Source organism: Anser cygnoides, chromosome 23, assembly GCF_040182565.1.
Source record: "Anser cygnoides isolate HZ-2024a breed goose chromosome 23, Taihu_goose_T2T_genome, whole genome shotgun sequence".
NCBI lineage: Eukaryota > Metazoa > Chordata > Aves > Anseriformes > Anatidae > Anser > Anser cygnoides.
The window spans coordinates 8111719-8129432 of NC_089895.1; the positions used below are offsets into that span (position 1 = coordinate 8111719).

General features: G+C 55.4%; 2 protein-coding genes across 4 annotated transcripts; one reads left to right on the plus strand and one right to left on the minus strand.

Moving 5' to 3' along the window:
• Nucleotides 1-82: 82 nt before the first annotated feature.
• Nucleotides 83-9911, minus strand: KLHL21 (kelch like family member 21). Of its 3 annotated transcripts, none has more exons than XM_066982050.1 (5): nt 9823-9911; nt 7680-8780; nt 5371-5776; nt 3457-3529; nt 83-3145 (listed from the first exon to the last, which is right to left on the minus strand). In XM_066982050.1, exons 2-5 carry the CDS (start codon nt 8710-8712, stop codon nt 2852-2854), a joined length of 1806 nt encoding a protein of 601 aa, XP_066838151.1. In that variant the 5' UTR covers nt 8713-8780; nt 9823-9911; the 3' UTR covers nt 83-2851. The 3 variants fall into 3 exon arrangements, with proteins under 3 accessions (XP_066838151.1, XP_066838152.1, XP_013054057.3); XM_066982051.1 differs by lacking the exon at nt 9823-9911 and adding an exon at nt 9575-9697; XM_013198603.3 differs by lacking the exon at nt 9823-9911 and having other exon boundaries at nt 7680-9369.
• A 124-nt stretch (nt 9912-10035) lies between these two features.
• Nucleotides 10036-12914, plus strand: PHF13 (PHD finger protein 13). The gene is made up of 4 exons (XM_066982059.1): nt 10036-10179; nt 10905-11006; nt 11282-11834; nt 12236-12914. The coding sequence occupies exons 1-4, from the start codon at nt 10141-10143 to the stop codon at nt 12460-12462; spliced, it is 921 nt and encodes a 306-aa protein (XP_066838160.1). The 5' UTR covers nt 10036-10140; the 3' UTR covers nt 12463-12914.
• Nucleotides 12915-17714: the final 4800 nt, after the last annotated feature.

Consider the following 17714-nt stretch of genomic DNA (forward strand, 5'->3'; position numbering starts at 1 on the left):
CCCGTTTAAATGCACCTCAGGCCTAGAATGAGAAACATCTCAGCAAAAACTTGTTCTAGTAATTTTTCTATTGAAAAACATAGAGGTTTATGTAACGTTTTATTTAACTTGACTGTTGCAAGTAAATTTAAAAACAAATTATGAGAATAAAAATACATTATCTGTAAATGTAAAATGCCTTTGTTTCAAAGGATGGTATTTAAACAGTACTCAAAGATTTGGACACAATGGATTTTACAAAAAATAAATACAAATCCATAATTGTTTAGCTGGTTCGGGAATTTCAGGGTGGCAGGTCCAGCAGTGAGCACTACAGTATGAGATATAGTGTACGTACTAGTTATAGTTCAGCATAAATACGTCAGTCTGCAACACAAGTTCAGCCGTACAGCGCACGCAGGCAGCTCGGGGTCTTCACACTTGCGCAGGTCTCTCGAGCATCACCATGTCGCAGCCGCTGCTTTTTCTCCCCACACACGAAGTGCTGTGCGGACAGGTGGCTTTGGTGTGCTGGCTCTGCACAGCGGGACGCGGCGATTCTCCCAGAAAGGGAGGCTGGGCCCTGAGCTGCTGGCTCCCGTGTGTCCCGCTGTCCGGCTCCTCCACCCAACAGCGACCGCCACAGCACAGCCCTCGCCCAGCCCCGCTGTGCCACGAGGAGGAAAGCTCCACCAGCGACTCGTGCAACCGCACCTCCCTGCGCCTTAAGACAAAACCAGCAACGAGAGCCTGCTGCGCCCAGGGGACCCCTGCTGCTCCCGCCTCGCCATGGATCCTCTGCCGCGGGCGGCAGTTTCAAGGCACTGTCAAAGTTTCAGACTTTGAGCAAAGCCCAAGCTTCATAAACAGCTTTCTCAAGTTTCACAGCTAAGCAGCTTAGCATAAAACAGTATTCAAGGCAAAACAGATTTTTAAAGCTGTGAACGTGTTGATTTTAGAGAGATAGGGTTCTGATGCACTCAACGGCAAGCCAGAAGGCATGCAACCCAAGTAGACGGGCTTTCCTTTTTTTTTTTTTTTTTTTCCTATTGGTTAAAAACCAAAGGCAGAAAAAAGAGCAAATCTAGCCACCGTTTCAGCCACTATTACACTACAATTTCCTGGAAGTAGTGCCCATTTTCAGATGAGCCACACTGCAATCTTAACTGTTTTCTTTTTCAAGAAACATTCCACAAGTAAACTGCAAGCAGCTTCTCTTCAGCTGAAGGTATATCGAGGAAATACAATTCACGCTACCTAGGTCACTTGAGCAAGTACAAAGGCAAATCTTACACGTGCCACACACACACACACAAAGAAAACCCTAAAATAACTAACTTTCAATCCACAACACTCTTGCTAACTCCTACACCTTCGCCAAATGACCTCAGCAGCATTTTCCAATTACTCAGATTCCAAGAGCTTCTGCAAAGTGAAGATGAGACAGGCACGAGAACTCTCCGAGGGTTCAGCAGGTTGCCTCACACCAGCTAATGCATTTCTGCACCGTGGTGTCTAAACACCACCAGCTTTTCTTCTACAAGTCTGTGGCAAATCTTCTAGGGAAGTTGTGCTTACCTTTCCAGGCAATCTTTTTTTTCTTTCTTCTAAAATAGCAGAATTCCAACCTAGCTTTTTTACAGCAGTGAAGGAATAAGAACTTGCCCTCGATGCACAGGGCCTACCTGCCCGACACAGCACGTGCTGATAGCCTGCTACAGAAGAATTGACAGTAAATTCTGTTAGTCACGAGAACTAGTCACAGAACAAGCCACACAGACATTTTCTGCTATGTTCAGCCCCAAGCTGGACAACCCCGTAGGAACAAATTCTGTCAAAATAGTAAAGGAGAAGGAAGGCTCCTCCCTGAGGGCCTGTGGCAAGAGCCACGAGCCCTAGAAGTCACTCCACAAGCCAGCTGAGGGGGATTCACTTTTCCCTTTCCCTTTAAAGAACAGTGCCGTTTGGGTGACCAGAAATGAAGGCACCCTAGTTGTAACAATATGATTAAAAGATAAATAAAGGTGTTCTGAGAAAAAAAAAAAAGAAAAGCGTTCTTCTAGGAAGGACAGGAAAAGAAACACCTGCAGAAGTTTCAATGACGAAACTTAAAAACAACAAAATACACGAAGAACTCAATTCAGACAACAGGACAGGCGAAGCTTCGTAACCCAGACTCTCTAAGACCCCTGCTATACTGACACGTTGTTTCCGAGGGCATGAATAGGAGCCAAGGGCTATGGTGACATGACAGGAAGGGCTACGCTCTCACAGTAACCTCTCATTCAGGAAGGTCTCTTCCCCTCTAACCGCACCGAGGCAGATGTGCGAGAGGCCTGTCCCCTCTGAAGCACGCAGCAGGGGGGCAGGGTGCAGGCCACAGTCCTGCCGGACAGACCCCTCCCACCGCAGGAGGCTCAGGCCATTGGGGGGTCGGTCCTGCCCATTTCCTTCTGTCCCTTTTTTTCTCTCCATAGGAAGAAACTGAAGAAAGGAATTTGGTGACAAACAAAGCGTTACAGGGTGAAGGAGCTCAAAGTGAAAGGCATCTGACCAAAAGCTGTAAGTCGTGATGCTGCAGTGATGTTTAACACAATCGTTTTCTTCAGAGTTTGCCTCTCAGATCTTCCCTGTGAGTAGTGCTGCGCCTTCTGCCTCCGCAGAGAAGGACTGAGGACCGCTGCGCCCGGAGGCCTCGTGTTCTGCCAGCTAGGATTCTACAACAGCATTTCAAACATTCAGAATTTTTACTCCCTCTACTGATCAGTATATGTGTTTGTTTCCAAGCACCAATTTGCCTCTGTTTTCTCTCAAAGCGACACTGGTTCTGGATAATGAACTCACATCGAGCCAGGGACAGCGTGCTGCCCTGCTAACGAAGCTCGTTAAGGTTCTGGTTGTGAAGGTTCTGGCGCTGCCTGTTCAAGTTGATGGTGTTGTCCAGCGTGATGCTGTCATCCTCCTGCGTGGTTTCCGGCATGAACTGTCGGAATATGCTGACGCTGCCGTGCCAGAAGATGGGCTCAGGGAGTCGGCCCACCACGCTCCACGTTCGCGTTTCGGGGTCGTAAGCTTCCAGGACGTCTGAGAGTTCAAACGTGTTATCATAGCCACCAGAGACGTAGAGCTTCCCGCCTAGCACGGCCACGCTCCCCCCAACGTGAACCTACGATTGAAGAATGAATATGCACCACAATTAGGAAGGGGGATCGTGCCCAAGGAGGCAGATGTCTTCCTACTGTAAAGTTAGAGGGGGCACGGCGCTCACCAGCTGCTGCCTTCCCCCCACGTTAGCACAGCCATGCGATGCTGAACCGGCACCGACACTCAACGCGAACTTCTCCGTCCAGGTAACCGTATGTTTAAATGTACTCTGTGTTCAGTGGGTTACAATCTAACCAGAATCCTGCTTCCCAAAAGTAAATTAAGCCATTTTTTAACACTGAAAAGCATCCAGTAGGTTGGTGAGCATCCTACCTGAAGCATGGCAGGGATTTTATCCCATTCATTCTTCACTGGATTGTAAACATCCACTTCAGCTGAGTCATCTCTGCAGAAGATAACACAAAATTACTCTTCTGTGTTCTCAAAACCTTCTCCTTGCGAAGCCCTGAGTTCAGCAGCCCTTGTACAAAGGCTCTGGTCTCAATGCAAAGCCCAGCCTCCAGTATGGGCTTCTTAGGTACCAGCAGTGATGCTCAACCCCAGGGAACGCCCAGACCTTTGTGCTGCACCTCTGTACATGCAACACGCAATCCCAGGCACCACACCTGTGCCTCCTATTAACGCGTGGGGGCTCCTCTAACGCTCAGTGCTAGTGACCTACACCCAAAGAGCCTCAGTGCCACTTCTGCGCTTCTCCGCAGGCAGAGCCACACTTCATACGCTTTCTGGTATACACTGAGTTTTAGGAGACTACCTAAGAGGTACAGCAGACAATTTGGAGACAATCCTGAGGGCTTTCCCAAACTTAGTCTGGTTTTGGGTTTGCATCTATGGTAGATGTGTTCACAGACCGACTTTTTGCCAGCCTGTGTTTTATAGGCTTTGGCGCCAAGTGCTTAAGAGTCTGGAAGAAAAACCAGTGCTGTTCTGGAGACTTAAACCTCTATGCAGTTAAAAGTAACGGGATCCCTACTGCTTGAGGGTTTTTTTTTTTTTGCCAACACCAAATTTAGACAGGCCAGAGAACTGTAACAGAAGAGCTAACGGGGCTGCATAATCCCCCAGGGCTTCTTTTACCCGCTCACCACTGCAAGATTCAAGCACGACAGCAACAGGTGAGGGATGTTTGTAACACAGAAACGCACATTGCTGACACAAGAATGCAAAGAGGACAAGGTCAGGGTGGCCAGAGAAGTGCTGTCAGTCAGTCCAAGACGGTCCTGCTGCAGATGGATTTGAAAGGCCACGAAGCAGAAAATTCCATTTTATTCTTCAACCGCTGATCAATCTGAACGTCCATTGCCATTGATTTCGCCTCTGAAATTACGCTCTTTCAATTTAACGCACCTAAATGGTGACCCAGGGAGTTTCCTCATTAGCCCCCGCAGATGCTTGAACGATCAGAAATCCTGAAGCTTCAGTCGCCCTGACAGTATTTGCTGGAAACAAGTAACTCAAACTATTGTCTGCACACAAGTGCCTGGAACCAAGCCATTCAGCTGAGTGAGAACAAACCTGAGCAGAACAAACAAAGGGTCTTTGGTAGAACTTGCTGCTTTATGCAAGATCAAGGGGGGACTGAAAAAAGCAGAAAAGCGTCTGGAGGCCATCACAGAAGTCAACGTTTGCTCAAAGTCAACACAACAGGATGAAATGCTTCGGCACTAGCATGCCTTTTAGTTTATTTTTAATGAAGTGGATAACCGATGGGTTTGCTCCACTAGAATGGCTTCAGATGGGTAATTAAGTCCCAGGTTTGGGCAGGCGTTTAAAAATAGTGACCAATCATTTCACCTTCAGTCCTCCTATCTTTGCTGAGACAGAGGATGCACTCTGCTGTGCTACAGTTTAACGTTTTCTTGGCGCTTACTCACTTATTTATAGCAACGAGGGGGACTGAGCTAGAAGCCAAGAAAACTGAGAAGTCTATTCCAAGCACAACCGCCGACATCAGCCAGATTTGTAACTCTATTTCCCAACACTTGGGTTTAAATTCAGATATTTTTACAGGACTTCAAGCACAGACCTTTGAGGTTCAGCTATAGCAGAACTAAAATAAGGAAGCGTGGCAGTTTGCGGAGCAGGGGAAGCACCGCCTTGCTTTCTTGACTCAGTAATCTCATATGACCACTTGTAAAATCCAGACACTTTCCCCGGGAAAACCCCTGTTTACCCAGTGCGGAAGCAGGGTGGGACGGAAGGGACGCGATCGCTGCCGCTGCTCACCTTATGAAGTACATGAGCCCGTTGAGAGTCACCGTCTTGGGCGCGAAGGACCACGGAGGCAGGTGGCCGCAGTTGACAAGGGACCAGAGGTCGCTGTCGGGGTCGTAGCACTGCATAACCATGGACTCCTTGCCAGAGAGAGAGCCGATGGCGAACAGCTTGCCGCGGCACGAGGTGGTGGAGCAGTTGTCCATGGGGTACAGCATGGGCTGCAGAGCCTCCCAGCTATCCACCGAGTGGTCGTAGCGCTCCGTGCTGTCGGAGGCGATGACGTACAGCAGCCCGTCCAGCACCGTGGAGCTGTGGTACTCTCTGGCTTTCAGCATCGGGGACACCTCCGTCCACTCGTTCACACTGGAGTTGTATCTCCAGACGCAGTCGTACAGCCTTGACCCATCCGACCCCCCTGCAGCACAGCACACAACATTTCAGGAGTCGTTTCCCAAAACATATTCCTTGGAGGGGAGCCACTACAAGGCGGTGGAAGAGAGGGCTCGACTCGGGACCGAGTTCTTTTTATGCCCTCCAGCTACACCTGTTTAATACCCACATGCGCTTTTCTGCTTCCCAGAGCCACACGGTACGAAAACATTTCTGTACTTAGGGGACCACAGTAGTTTGCACCGAGAGGACTTTAACAAACTTTTGTACTATTTCTTTCCCAGCAAGCCAAGAATTTCTCTCGAGTATTCAGCAATGACTCAAAACACGCATCCTCCCTTGTTCCGAATAATCATTTTCTTTCCCGTTTTGCAATCCCTGCTCCGCTGTTCTCCAGAAGCTACTGTGACATAGCAGAGATTCACATTCACCAGCGCCCAGCTGCCAAGGCGCTGCTCCCGTTAGCAGCATGGAAGTCTTCCAGCCTTCCTGACCGGCTGAGCAACGACACTGACACTACACAGAACCACCTCCACCAGCAGCCACCTCACCGAAGCACGGGGCTCTCAGCAGACAGCACCCCCGGAGCTGCCTGTAACTGCTCTGGAAGGTTACCATGGGACATACAGGCGCTAACACAAACTAACTGCACGTTAGTCTTTCCTTTTCACAGCTCTGCCTTAAAATCTGACCTCGTTCCCTGCTAACAGCTAGAGAACGAACAGTTTTCTGCTGACCTCCGTCTGACCTGCGCTTCAAATCTTCAATAGCACAACGTGCAGTCAGCGCAGGTTGTTGTGCAGCACCTGAGCTCCCAGGTGTGTGTTCTACATCATTGCGACCACCACAGGACTGCCACTGGCTAAGGGATATAGTTCAAAGAAAGTCTCTCTACATGCAGATTAACAACCAATTTACACTCCTGTGTCACCTCTAAGGAAGTAATTACAGCCCCAGCGGACCGTCAGGAGGACGCATGCAGGGGGAGACACCGTGACGCATACACCCTGCCTGCCACTCCTCAGTGCCTCACAGCTGCACTGCAGCCCGACGCACCCGGGGCTTTCTGACGTGACGCTGCCTCAAGCACGTGCTTGGCTTGTGATTCACAGGCTCTGAACCCAAACACTTGCTTGGCAGCCAGAAATTCAAAACCCCTCTCATGTCACTCCTATCGTCCAGAGCAAGCAGTTAGAAAGTTTCTCCAGCGCGAGTTCTGGGACTTCTGTCTGCATACTCAGAAGTATTAGTCACAACAAAATACCTCCCAGATTGAGATCAGCTGCTAAATCCCCATCCAGCACCAACGCCAGGAGTCTCTGAACTCCTGGAGTCTTCAGGCTGCAGCCACACTGTGCCTGAGCAGCGTTTCAGGCTCTTTGCTCCTCTGTGCAAAGCCAAGACTCACCGCTAGAACCCAAGTATTTTGGTGGGAATCCTGACAGCGATGTTTTCATACAAGCTGTCCCGACTCACGCTTTTGCCTGCTGTTTCTTAAGCGCCACTCGAAGACGCGGCTATTTTCCTACGAGCCTCCTGCCTGCACAGCCGTTAACGACCCAGAGCGAAGGCCGAGACAGAAACGAGCAGGCTGCTCCGGACCACGTGCGCCTCCCGCCCCGGGCCGCGCTCAGCGTCAGGCAACGAGCCCTGCTGTTTTTCCACCTCCAGGAGCAGGCGAGTTCCTGACAGAGGAATGAAAGCAGCGCAGGAGGCGGGCGCTGCACGGGGCGCGGGCTCTGGTGAGCGATGTTTGCTCATTCCCTGGAAAGGCCCTCGCAGTGCTCTGGGGAGGACCTGGAACGCCTCGGCCCGTGCCCCACCCGCGAGCAGCACCCACCCTGCTGCGGGAGCAGGGGTGCCCTCGGGGTGGCCCTGCCAGCCCACAACCCGCCCACGGTGCGCCGCGTGCCTCGCCGGTGACTTACCGGTGACGTAGATGTCGTTGCCCAGCGCGGCGACGCTGTAACCCCCGCCCAGGTGCTCGGGGAACTCGGCCAGGTAGCGCCAGTGGCCGGTGCGTGGGTTGTAGCAGTCGACAGTGACGAGCTCGTCGCAGTCGCGGTCGCAGCCACCGACGAGGACGAGGATCTCGGCAAGGCCGGTGGAGGGCCGGGGCCGCATGCGGGCACAGGGCCCGCGGTCGTGGCGGTCGAGACGGGCAGCCTGGAAGTCGCGGGCCTCACGGAGGAGGCGCAGACAGGGCGGGCAGCGGGCCACCAGCGGCTCGCCCTCCACGTGGGCCAGCAGGTAGAAGCGGCGCACAAAGGGCAGACGGACGTGCGCCAGGAGCTGGGGCAGCAGGGGGGCGCGGGCGGCGGGATCGGCACGCACCCAGCGCAGCGCCAGCTGGAAGGCGGCCTCCTCCTTGGGGATGCAGAGCCCGTCATCGCGCAGGTAGGAGAGCAGGCGCGGCAGCGGGAGCCGCTCCAGCTGGGTGCCCAGCTCGCTCACGTGTCGCAGGACGAAGCGGTGCGCGGCGGCCGCCAGCGCGGGGCAGGCAAAGGCCTCGGCGAAGTCCTGCATGTCCAGCGCGTTGGCGGGCTCCAGCTGGCGCGCCAGCCAGGCGCCGCACGCCTCCTTGACGGCGGGGAACTGCAGCAGGTCGGCGGCACGCAGAAGGCGCTCGGCGATGTCGGGGCCCAGCCCGCCCACACGGCCGGTGTAGGCGAAGTCAAGGAGGCGCGCCAGGCACTCGGGCTCCACGCCGTGCAGCCGCACGCGCTCAGCCCGCGCCTCCCGCAGCGCCCCGCCAAACATGGCGCGGAAGTAGCCGGAGGCGGCGGCCAGCACGGCGCGGTGGGCCCCGAACTCCCGCCCGCCCGCCACCACCGTCACGTCCAGCAGGCTCCGCTCCGCTCGCAGAGCGCTCAGCCCCCGCAGCAGGGACACCGCGTGAGCTGGCTCCCCGGTCGCTGCCGCCGCCGCCGCCGTCCCGCCGCTGCCCGTGCTCGCTGCCATGCCCTGCCTGGAGGAGGACGCGCTGTGCCACAGCCGGTACGGAGCCCCTCGATCAACGCTGAGAGCAGCTTGCAGGAGAAGAAAAAAACAAACAGGTGGGTTAGCACAGGGAGAAACGTCCTCTGGCCGGGAAACGGGATAAACTAAACAGCCCCTGCAGACGTTCTCCTTCCCCATCACGGGGCAGCAGCAGTTGCATAACGTGCTGGCGCCGCCAGGAGCCTGCTGTACTTAGTCGAATTACATTTTTAAGAAGCCCGTGGTCAGGTTTCCCGGGATTAAAGCAGCCTCGCAAGAGCCGGACCGCTCTGTGAAGCCGGCAGCTCTGCGAGCGCTGCGCCTAAGCCACCAGGCACCCGCCGCGGGTCGCGTGCCCGACGGGAGGAGCCCTCCCCGCGCCCAGCAGGGCCGCGGCGTCCTCCTCAAGCGCGAGCCGCTGACGCGGGCGTTTCCAGCGGGCACCGCGCCCCCAGCCCCGCGCTGATCCCCCCGCCCCGCGGAGCCTCCCGGCCCGCCGCAAACCGGCCGCGCGGGCCCGGAGCCCCCCGGCACCCCGACGGGGCCCCGAGCTGCCGCCCGTCCCGCCGGGCTCCTCCGCCCTGCCGGCGCCGAGCCGGCTCCGCGACCGCCGGCAGCCGCCCCCTCCCGCCACCCGCCCGCTCCCCGCCCGAGTCACGGTGCCGCCACCCGCGTGGCGCCACCCGCGGACCGGGTCCCCCCGCACCGCCTGAGGGGAGCGGGGCCTGGCGCCGGGGCCGCCCCGCGGGGCCGCGGCAGGCGGAGGGCGGCGTGGGGCCGGGCGGGACCCCGGGAGCCCCGGTCACGGCGGGGGGCCGGGAGCAGCCGGTGCCGCTGTACTCACGGGTCGCGCCGCTCCCGACGGCTGCCGGCGGGGGGCGGGGCGGCCCCGGGGCCCTCAGGCGGCGGCCGCGGCCCCGCCCGCGCGGGGAGGCGCTCGGCAGCCCCGGGCGGGGCCGTCCCGGGGCCGTCCCCCGCCGCCGGGCCCCGCGGCCCCCTCCCTCCCGCCCCGGCCCCCCTCTCCCGTCAAGGCGCCCCCTCCCCTCCCCTCCCCTCCCCCCGCCCCGGCCCCCCCCCACCGCCCGCGCTCACCTCGCGCCGCCCCCGCGGCCCCGACCTCTCCCGGCAGCCCCCGCGGCCCCGCTCCCGGCAGCCCCCGCGGCCCCGCTCCCGGCAGCCCCCGCGGCCGCCCCGCCGCGCACGCCCAGCCTACATCTCCCGTGGGCCCCCGCGCGGCCGCACTCCGCTTCCCGGCAGCCCCCGCGCGGCCGGACTACTGCTCCCGGCAGCCCCCGCGCGGGCGGCCGCCCCTTCGCCGCCTCCCGCCGGTACCGAGCGGTTCGCGGGGCTCGGCGCTGCCCCCCCCCCCTCCCCGCCCGGCCCTGCCGCTGCCGCCCGCCCCGCGGGGCCATGGACTCCGACTCGTGCGCCTCGCCGTTCGCCCCGGAGGTGAGTCGTGCCCGGGGGGGCCGCCGCCCGCCGCCCGCTCTCCGCCGGTGCCCGTTCGCCGCCGCCGCGCCGGGGCCATCTTGTGCCGCCGGGGCGCGGAGCCTCGCCCGGGCTGGGCGGCGGGGGGCGGCCGGCGGCGGAGGGTGGCGGAGGCGAACCCCCCCACTCCCCACCCCCCGCTGCCCCCGCCCGTCCCGTCCCGCTCCGTCCCGCTGCGGTTGCCGGCACCGGGCGCGGGCAGCGGGGCCGGGGGGTCCCGGGGGGTCCCGGGGGGTCCCGGGGGGCGGCGGCGCTGCCCGGCGGCTGCCGCGGTGGGTGGGGGCGGGGCGCGGCGGGGAGCGGCGGCGGGCGGGGCACGGCGGGGAGCGGGGGGGGGGGGGGGGGCACCGGGGGGGGAGGGGGGGGAGAGGAGCGGGCACCGGGGGGGGGGAGGGGAGCGGGCACCGGGAGAAGTTGGGGGGGCGGCCCCTGGGGAGCGGCAGCGGGGGGGGCGGCGGGGAGGGGAGGGAGGAGGGGAGGGGGCGGGTTCCGGGAGCGGGGGAGGGGAGGGGAGGGGGCGCCCGGTTCCGGGAGCGGGCGCCGGGGGGGCCGGGTCCGGGCAGCGGCAGCCGGGAGCGGGCCGGGCGGCCCCGCCGCTGCCCCGTGCCGCGCCGAGCCGTGCCGTGCTGTGCTGTGCCCGCCCCGCGGCGGAGGCGCCGCCGCTGACCCGTCCCTGCCCCCCCCAGGACTTCTCCCCCGCGTCCCGGCGGCACCGCACCGTGGAGGACTTCAACAAGTTCTGCACCTTCGTCCTGGCCTACGCCGGCTACATCCCGTACCCGCAGGAGGTGAGGGGCGGTACCGGCACCGGCCGTGCCGCTCGGTGCCCAACCGCTCCGTGGCCTTACCGGGGCTGGGCGCCCGCGGCTCCCCCCCGAGGGGCTGCACCGGGCTGGGCGGTCCCGGAGCCCCCGGGATGCTCTGGGCACGGCGTGGCGGGGAGCGGGAGCGCGGGGCAGGGCGCCCAGCACAACGCGGCGTGGGGGAGAGGGCGCGGTACAGGAGCACCACGCGCACGCCGCCCCCGAAGCAGCGCTTTTATCTGATTTCTCCTGTTCTCTAGGAAACACCGCTGAGGAATAGTCCCAGCCCCCCCAACAGCACCGGAGGCACAATCGACAGCGATAGCTGGGATCCCCGGTTCAACGACGTCCCCTCTTCTGTTTCCCTTCCTGCCAAGAACAGAAAGAACTTCAGTCAGCTGAAGCGAGCTAAACCCTATGGTTCCCTGTTCCAGCGGGCAAAGCCTGGCAGTTTCCTGCCAGAGCGAAAGCAAGTCGATAAGATCAGGAAGAAGAAAAAACTGAAGAGAAGGGAAATGGAGGTGTCTGCGGAGGAAGACTACGAGGAAAAGCTGCTGGAGCTGGAGGCAGAGGACTCTTTTGTAGAGACGCCGATGAGCCCCTCGTCTGAGGGCGACCCTCAGTCAGTGACGGAGCACAGCTCGGTGTGGGACTCTGACACGCCTTCCAGCGTCTCCTACCCTGCCGTGACGGCCGAGCAGACGGTGGAGATACAGAGCGTGGGCAAGCGAACGGTCATTCGTCAGGGCAAGCAGGTCGTCTTTCGGGATGAGGACGGCACTGGTGATGACGAGGACATCATGGTGGATTCAGGTAGGTGACCTGGCTGTCAGGAGGTGGCGTGAGAGGTGATGAGCCAGGTGCAAGCATTGGTGCTACTGCCAGTGTAGCATGAGCAGAACACAAAGGTGCGTTGCCTGTGCCGAGTTAATTAGCAGTTGTTTGGGGGGGGGGGGGGGGGAGGGAGGTTGACAACTTTTGTGACTTTATAGAAGCAACTAGTTCCGCTCTCCTGGATTACAGCTGCTTTTGTGCTCTTCCTGAGCAAGAGTTTGCAGGGACTAGTTCCTCATTGATGGAAAAATCAGCAAAGTGCCTGTCTTTGAAAGCCAGGTACTTAATTTGGATTGGAAGAAAAATAATTCCCAGTGTAGCTGAAAGGCAATCGAGATCTGTCAGGAGTTAGAGACATAACTTGCTGCTTTTCATTTCAGATGATGATTCGTGGGACCTAGTCACTTGCTTCTGCATGAAACCTTTTGCCGGGCGGCCAATGATCGAGTGTAACGAGTGCCATACCTGGATCCACCTCTCCTGCGCCAAGATCCGCAAGTCCAACGTCCCAGAGGTGTACATATGCCAGAAGTGCCGGGACTCCAAGTTTGACATTCGCCGCTCAAACCGCTCCCGGACGGGCTCGCGCAGGCGCTTTCTGGACTAGGCAAGGGACGCGCGCTGGTGCGCTGCTTGGGCGGGCAGGCGAGCCCTGCAAAGCGCAGGCACCGGCCGGGAGCTGGGGAGAGCTCCCCCGGCCTGCTGCTGCTCGGGCTGAAGGGCCGCCCAGCCTGCCTGCGGCACCGGGGTGAGGTCTCACAAAGCTGTGGACGGCCGGGGCTGGAAGAAGCAGACTGGTCAGAACTGCTGCTACGTACCGATTAGCTCAAGGGACAGATGAAGCTCTCTGGGTTCAGTGGGGTTTTGTCCAGTTACAACTATAGGTTGGATGATGTTTTGGGAATGTATAATACCTTTGCTACATACTTTTTCTCATCCCATTGGGAAACTGCAAAACTTCTCTGTGCTAGGAAACTCCTCCTCTGAAGAGGGAGGAGGAGGAAGAGGGAATCTGTGTGAAGAGTCTGAAAAGTAAATGGCCACGTGTTTTAATTTTAACGTAATGTTATACCTGCCCATTTGTCCGTATATATCGAGCTCAGATATTCTAAGGCTCCAGGGGAGTGAGTGAATGCATACCGGCCTCTGTGTGACCTGCCCCCTGTTCCGTGGGCCCAGGCAGGAGGTGAGTTCTGTGATTTGGCATTGTTTGAGTAAGGATGGGACTTCTTCCTGCTCTGCGGGACTGGTGCGTTTAAAGGAAGAGAACCGTCCTTTTTCTGGATGGGCAGTGCTGGAAAATAGTTGACATCAGATTTCTTAGAAGTCTCTTCTTAACAGTGATTTTTTGTGACTTTGTTTTGCATGATTGGCTCAAATGTGTGTGTGGGGGGGATACCATTTGCTCTGTTTCCTGGCCCTTTGTTAAACTCTACGGTGCTGTTTTAAGAAGACAATGACTCTCCCTTTTTTCAGCTCAGAGTTAAAGCATGGACTGTAAAAGGGGCTGTAGTAAACTTAGAACCTGGCCAGTCTGGTTCGGGATTAGATCATTTCTATCTGAGTACTACAGCCAAGTTGACTTTGTTTTCACAGTTTGTTTTCTTGAGACTGGATTTATAACCAGAAAACCAAAATCTTTAACCTATTGGTTGCAAATTACACAGATAAAAGCAAATGCAGGCTGTGCAGCTAGCAAGGTGAAGTGCAATGAAGAAGATCCATCCGGTTCTGGGAAGGACAAGAGAGCACAGAGGCCCCACCAATGCTGCAGTCCCTTGACAGACCTTTCTGGGGCCTCAGCCCACGGGAAGTCTCTTCAGAAATGTGACAGGGAGTCCAGGCTTGTTTGCAAGGCCACCAAGATCGAGGTGTTGTCCCTCAGTGACCAAACAGAGCAAGCTGTATGTATTGCACAAATTAAGTTTATGTTTTTGAGATGTTTCTCTTGAGTTATGCCTGATGAACATGTTCTCTGTCCTGGTGAGACCATGAGGCGAGGGGAGTCATTGACTGCTGCTACAGCTTCGGCGAGAACAGCGCTGACAGGAGCGTGTCCGTGTTAGTCCTGCAGACACACCCGGGTAGAGCACTGCCTTACCCGAGTACGGGCTCACCAGGAGATGCATCGTGGTGGTGACCAAGGGTCTGTCAGGTACCCTCCTTTAGACGTCTGACGCTAGGCTGCCAAAGCTTCAGGCAGACCGGCCAGTACTGCAGTGCCCTGGGGCTCCCGTGTGTGACGTGGGGACGTTCAGATCGGGATGATGGAGCTGCACGATGTGCAACTAACTGTTCTTCAGCCTTGGTTCTTCATAAAAACCCCATCCCACCATGCTGTAACAACTGACTAGGTTCTGAAAACCAGCTCCAGCTTCTGTAAATCCAAGACCATGACTGTGGTATGCTGCCTTCCAGAAGCTAAATGGAACCACCAAGGAGTTTGCCAAAGATTTGCCCCCTGCGGCTGCCTGACTGCTCCTTACAGCCAGAAAAATAACCAAAGTTCTCAAATGCTGCCATTTCACTCTGCAAACAGAAAGGCTTTGGAAGATCCTGGTTGCAAGCTATGCGAGGGCTGGACCTGCTCTGAGTATTGGCATTTTTGTGTTTACAGCGTGTCTGCAATTCAACTGGACCTCTGTGGAATGTGTTCCTGAAGTTTTTTATGGGAGAAATGTTAAATGGCCAAGTGAACCTGCCTCCTTTTTTTTTTTTTTTACAGAGGTTCGGTACTAATCAATGTGACTGACTCTTGTTCTGTTACCTTTTCAGATTTATCCCAGTAGATGGTGTCTGACGAGTCCAGCACGTTACAATATCAGCAGAGAGAAAAAAGTAACATCTCCATTCTTTTAGTTCATCACTTTCAGCCATGTATAATTATAGTTTAATTCAGAACTTTATTTTTTCATTAAAACTGTTTTAATGAACCATGCTTTTTTTAAAATGTGGAACAAATGAACAATGTCTTTGTTTTATTCTGGATTCAAGAGTCTGCTAGTATGACTTACTGGTGTAAACATTTGTGCTGGGGGGCAGCAAGACTCAACCAGAAGCCCTCTTCCCTAAACGATACACACTCAGGGAAAGACAGGAGGAGTGCCACAAGCAGATCTCCCTGGCTTTGTAGCAGTGCTCCTCCTCCCGATTCTGCTGTGGGCAAGGTAAATTGTGGTGGAGCCCAGGGCAGGGACCACCCCCTGCGGCACCTGGGCTTGTGGTGGAGCGATAAGAGGCGGGCGCTGCCGGCTGCTGCAGGACCCCAGAGGGGCTGGGGTCTGCCAACGGGCGTGAAGGCTGTGCCAGCCTGGGGGGCAGAGGGATCCGCTCAGGCCGCTCCCGGCATCAGCCACGCACAGCCCTGGCAGAGGCCCTTTGCAGAGCGCCTGAAACCAGGCTTGGCGTGCAGCAGCTGGGGGCAGGCCGGGGCAGATCTCCGTTCCAAGTGATGCCACGGGCACTGCTGGCTGCGGCGACCTGAGGGCCAAGCGCCGTACCCTCAGAAACAGCCCTTGGGCTGCACTGCATCTGCCTCACAAAAAGTCACCTGCTCTACCACCCCAAAACCTTGTTAAACCCTCAGGGAAACCCTTCCCTCCCCCTCCACCCCCACAGCAGCCTGACTGCAGGGCAGCTCTGCCTGCATAGGGGAGTCCTGAGAGCAGGAGGTGTGCGGAGCAGAGGCACCAAGGACCAAAAACTGCCAAAGTGCTGCTTGTGCCTTGCTGCTGCTCCTCAGCTCCTGTACCAGCCACAACCCTGACGTGCTGCTCAGCCAGCCACATTCAAAGCAGCAGCCTCCCTTAACAGCTCGGCAAAGTTAAAAGATTACTTAACTCCTGAGTTGAGTAAATGGCACTGAATCATATTAAAAGCTGAGCCCTGGCTCCTTATAGCTTCTACTTTAATTATGTTTGTAACTTTGAGTTGTACAGAACAGTGAACAGAAGTCCCAGAGGAGGGTGAAGCTGGAAAATGGCAGTTTCTCACAGAACATACAGGGTTGTTGAAAGCAGCATTTTCTCATGTGGGGCTATTCTCCCAATCTCTTTAAAACTTAGCACTGGCTGATTGAAAATAAGGAAGAGAGAAGGTGGGCTGGAGTAAGTATTCAGCAGGAGAAGACCAACCCGAGACTTGGGGCTAATGGGGGAGACAGGCAGGAAGCAGACTCCACCGTGTGGACACAATCCAGCAATGCTTGTCAAACACTGCAAGGAAGCAAAAATGGAGTTAATGCATAAATTGTTGTGGAGAAGAACCTGCTGAAGGAGCGAGCCTTGTGCCTTGCAGATGTGAAAAGCCACTTGTAGTAATTGCAAGGAAAGGAAAACAAAAGTCTGAATCTCTGGAGGGAGGACCTTGCAGGAAAAATACAATCCATGTATTATTTCCATGTATTTTTTTTTACTATGTTTAGCAAAGGAACAGGGGCAAGGCCCGTGTCAGTAATTTCATTTTAATGAGTTGCAAATTCAAGCAATCAAAGGTAAAATTCACCTGTTCCTTGCGTGAACTACCTTATAATTAAGCAGAAATAATTCTGAGATGCAGGGGGACAATATAATAGAGTGGGAACCCAGGAGAAAGTTTTCTTTGCTAAGAACAAAGCTGCGATGAAGAAAGAACATGCTCGAATCCAAGCCGTGGCCAGGTGGCTGAGCTGTCCTCAGGTACCCCTGCACTGATTGACTCACATGGGAGGAGGCTGACAAGGTTTTTCCAACGTAATGGGTACCTGAAGTTCTCATTCCTTGTAGTCTTTCATTGGCTGGATCGTACTGAGACAGCAGGAGCATAGGGTTGTCAAAGATGTGAGCATGTACAGAAAGACCAGGGAAGACTACAAAAAGTAAATCCTAAACCTGTATCTTCGCCCCAGGAATTTCTAGCTTGAAGGCTTGTGCTGAAAAGACTAGCACACGTTCCTGGATCCTCATTAAGGTATTTTAAGCATACGCTAGCTCAGTTAGAGAAAGAGGTGTCACCACACATTTCTATGGCATTTTAAAGTTTACACCTAGAGATGCTACCCTGTTACAAGTTTTAACTGCTGGAGCAGAAGGATGTGCTTCTACCTCTCAGAAATGGTATTTTTAAAAGTAGTAATACCATGGAACATCTTGAAGTATCAAAGCATTTTTTAAAATTGTATTGCTATATATCTACATTTTAACATAGATAATGTCTCTCGAATAATAGCAGGAACTGTCTTTCAGGAACTCGTCAGAAGTATTGTTTTATTGTGCAAACTTTTCATAGAAACTCTTCAGTGTCATTTGCTCGTTATAGGAGTATGCTTTTTTGTTTTGCAATTAGTAAATACGTTGTCACTGTTTTGCACTTGCTTATGCAAAACTCTTAATTTTCATTACTCCCACTGGGAGTATTTTGCTGCATCCTAGTCAACACAGAATGAGTATCACTCTTGACCATATACGTCAGGCAGTGACGAGACAAGAAAAAGGAAATTCTGGTGGCAAGTCCTGCTCAGTTCAGCTAGCTACAGATACAATCAATCAAAAGAGGTCAAGAAGCAGGATAGGACATGGGGTGCAGTAACATTTATACAACTTGCAACCCTTGATTTTCAGAGAGTTTATTTTCAATACTGTCTTAAAGATGCAAAGGGAGCACTGGCTAGCTTTCAGCTGAATATAATTTATTTCATATTTTACATTTAATATCAGATCAACAGAACATTGATCGTAAGTGAAATAAAAACCTACAGCAGGAGCTGGTCACAACTGAAGAGTTTTGTTTTTATTTAAAAAAGTGAACAACACTTAATTGTATAAACTTGTTTGGGAGTGGGGGCACCTCTTGCAGACCAGCTCAAGTAAGCCTGTTTTTGGA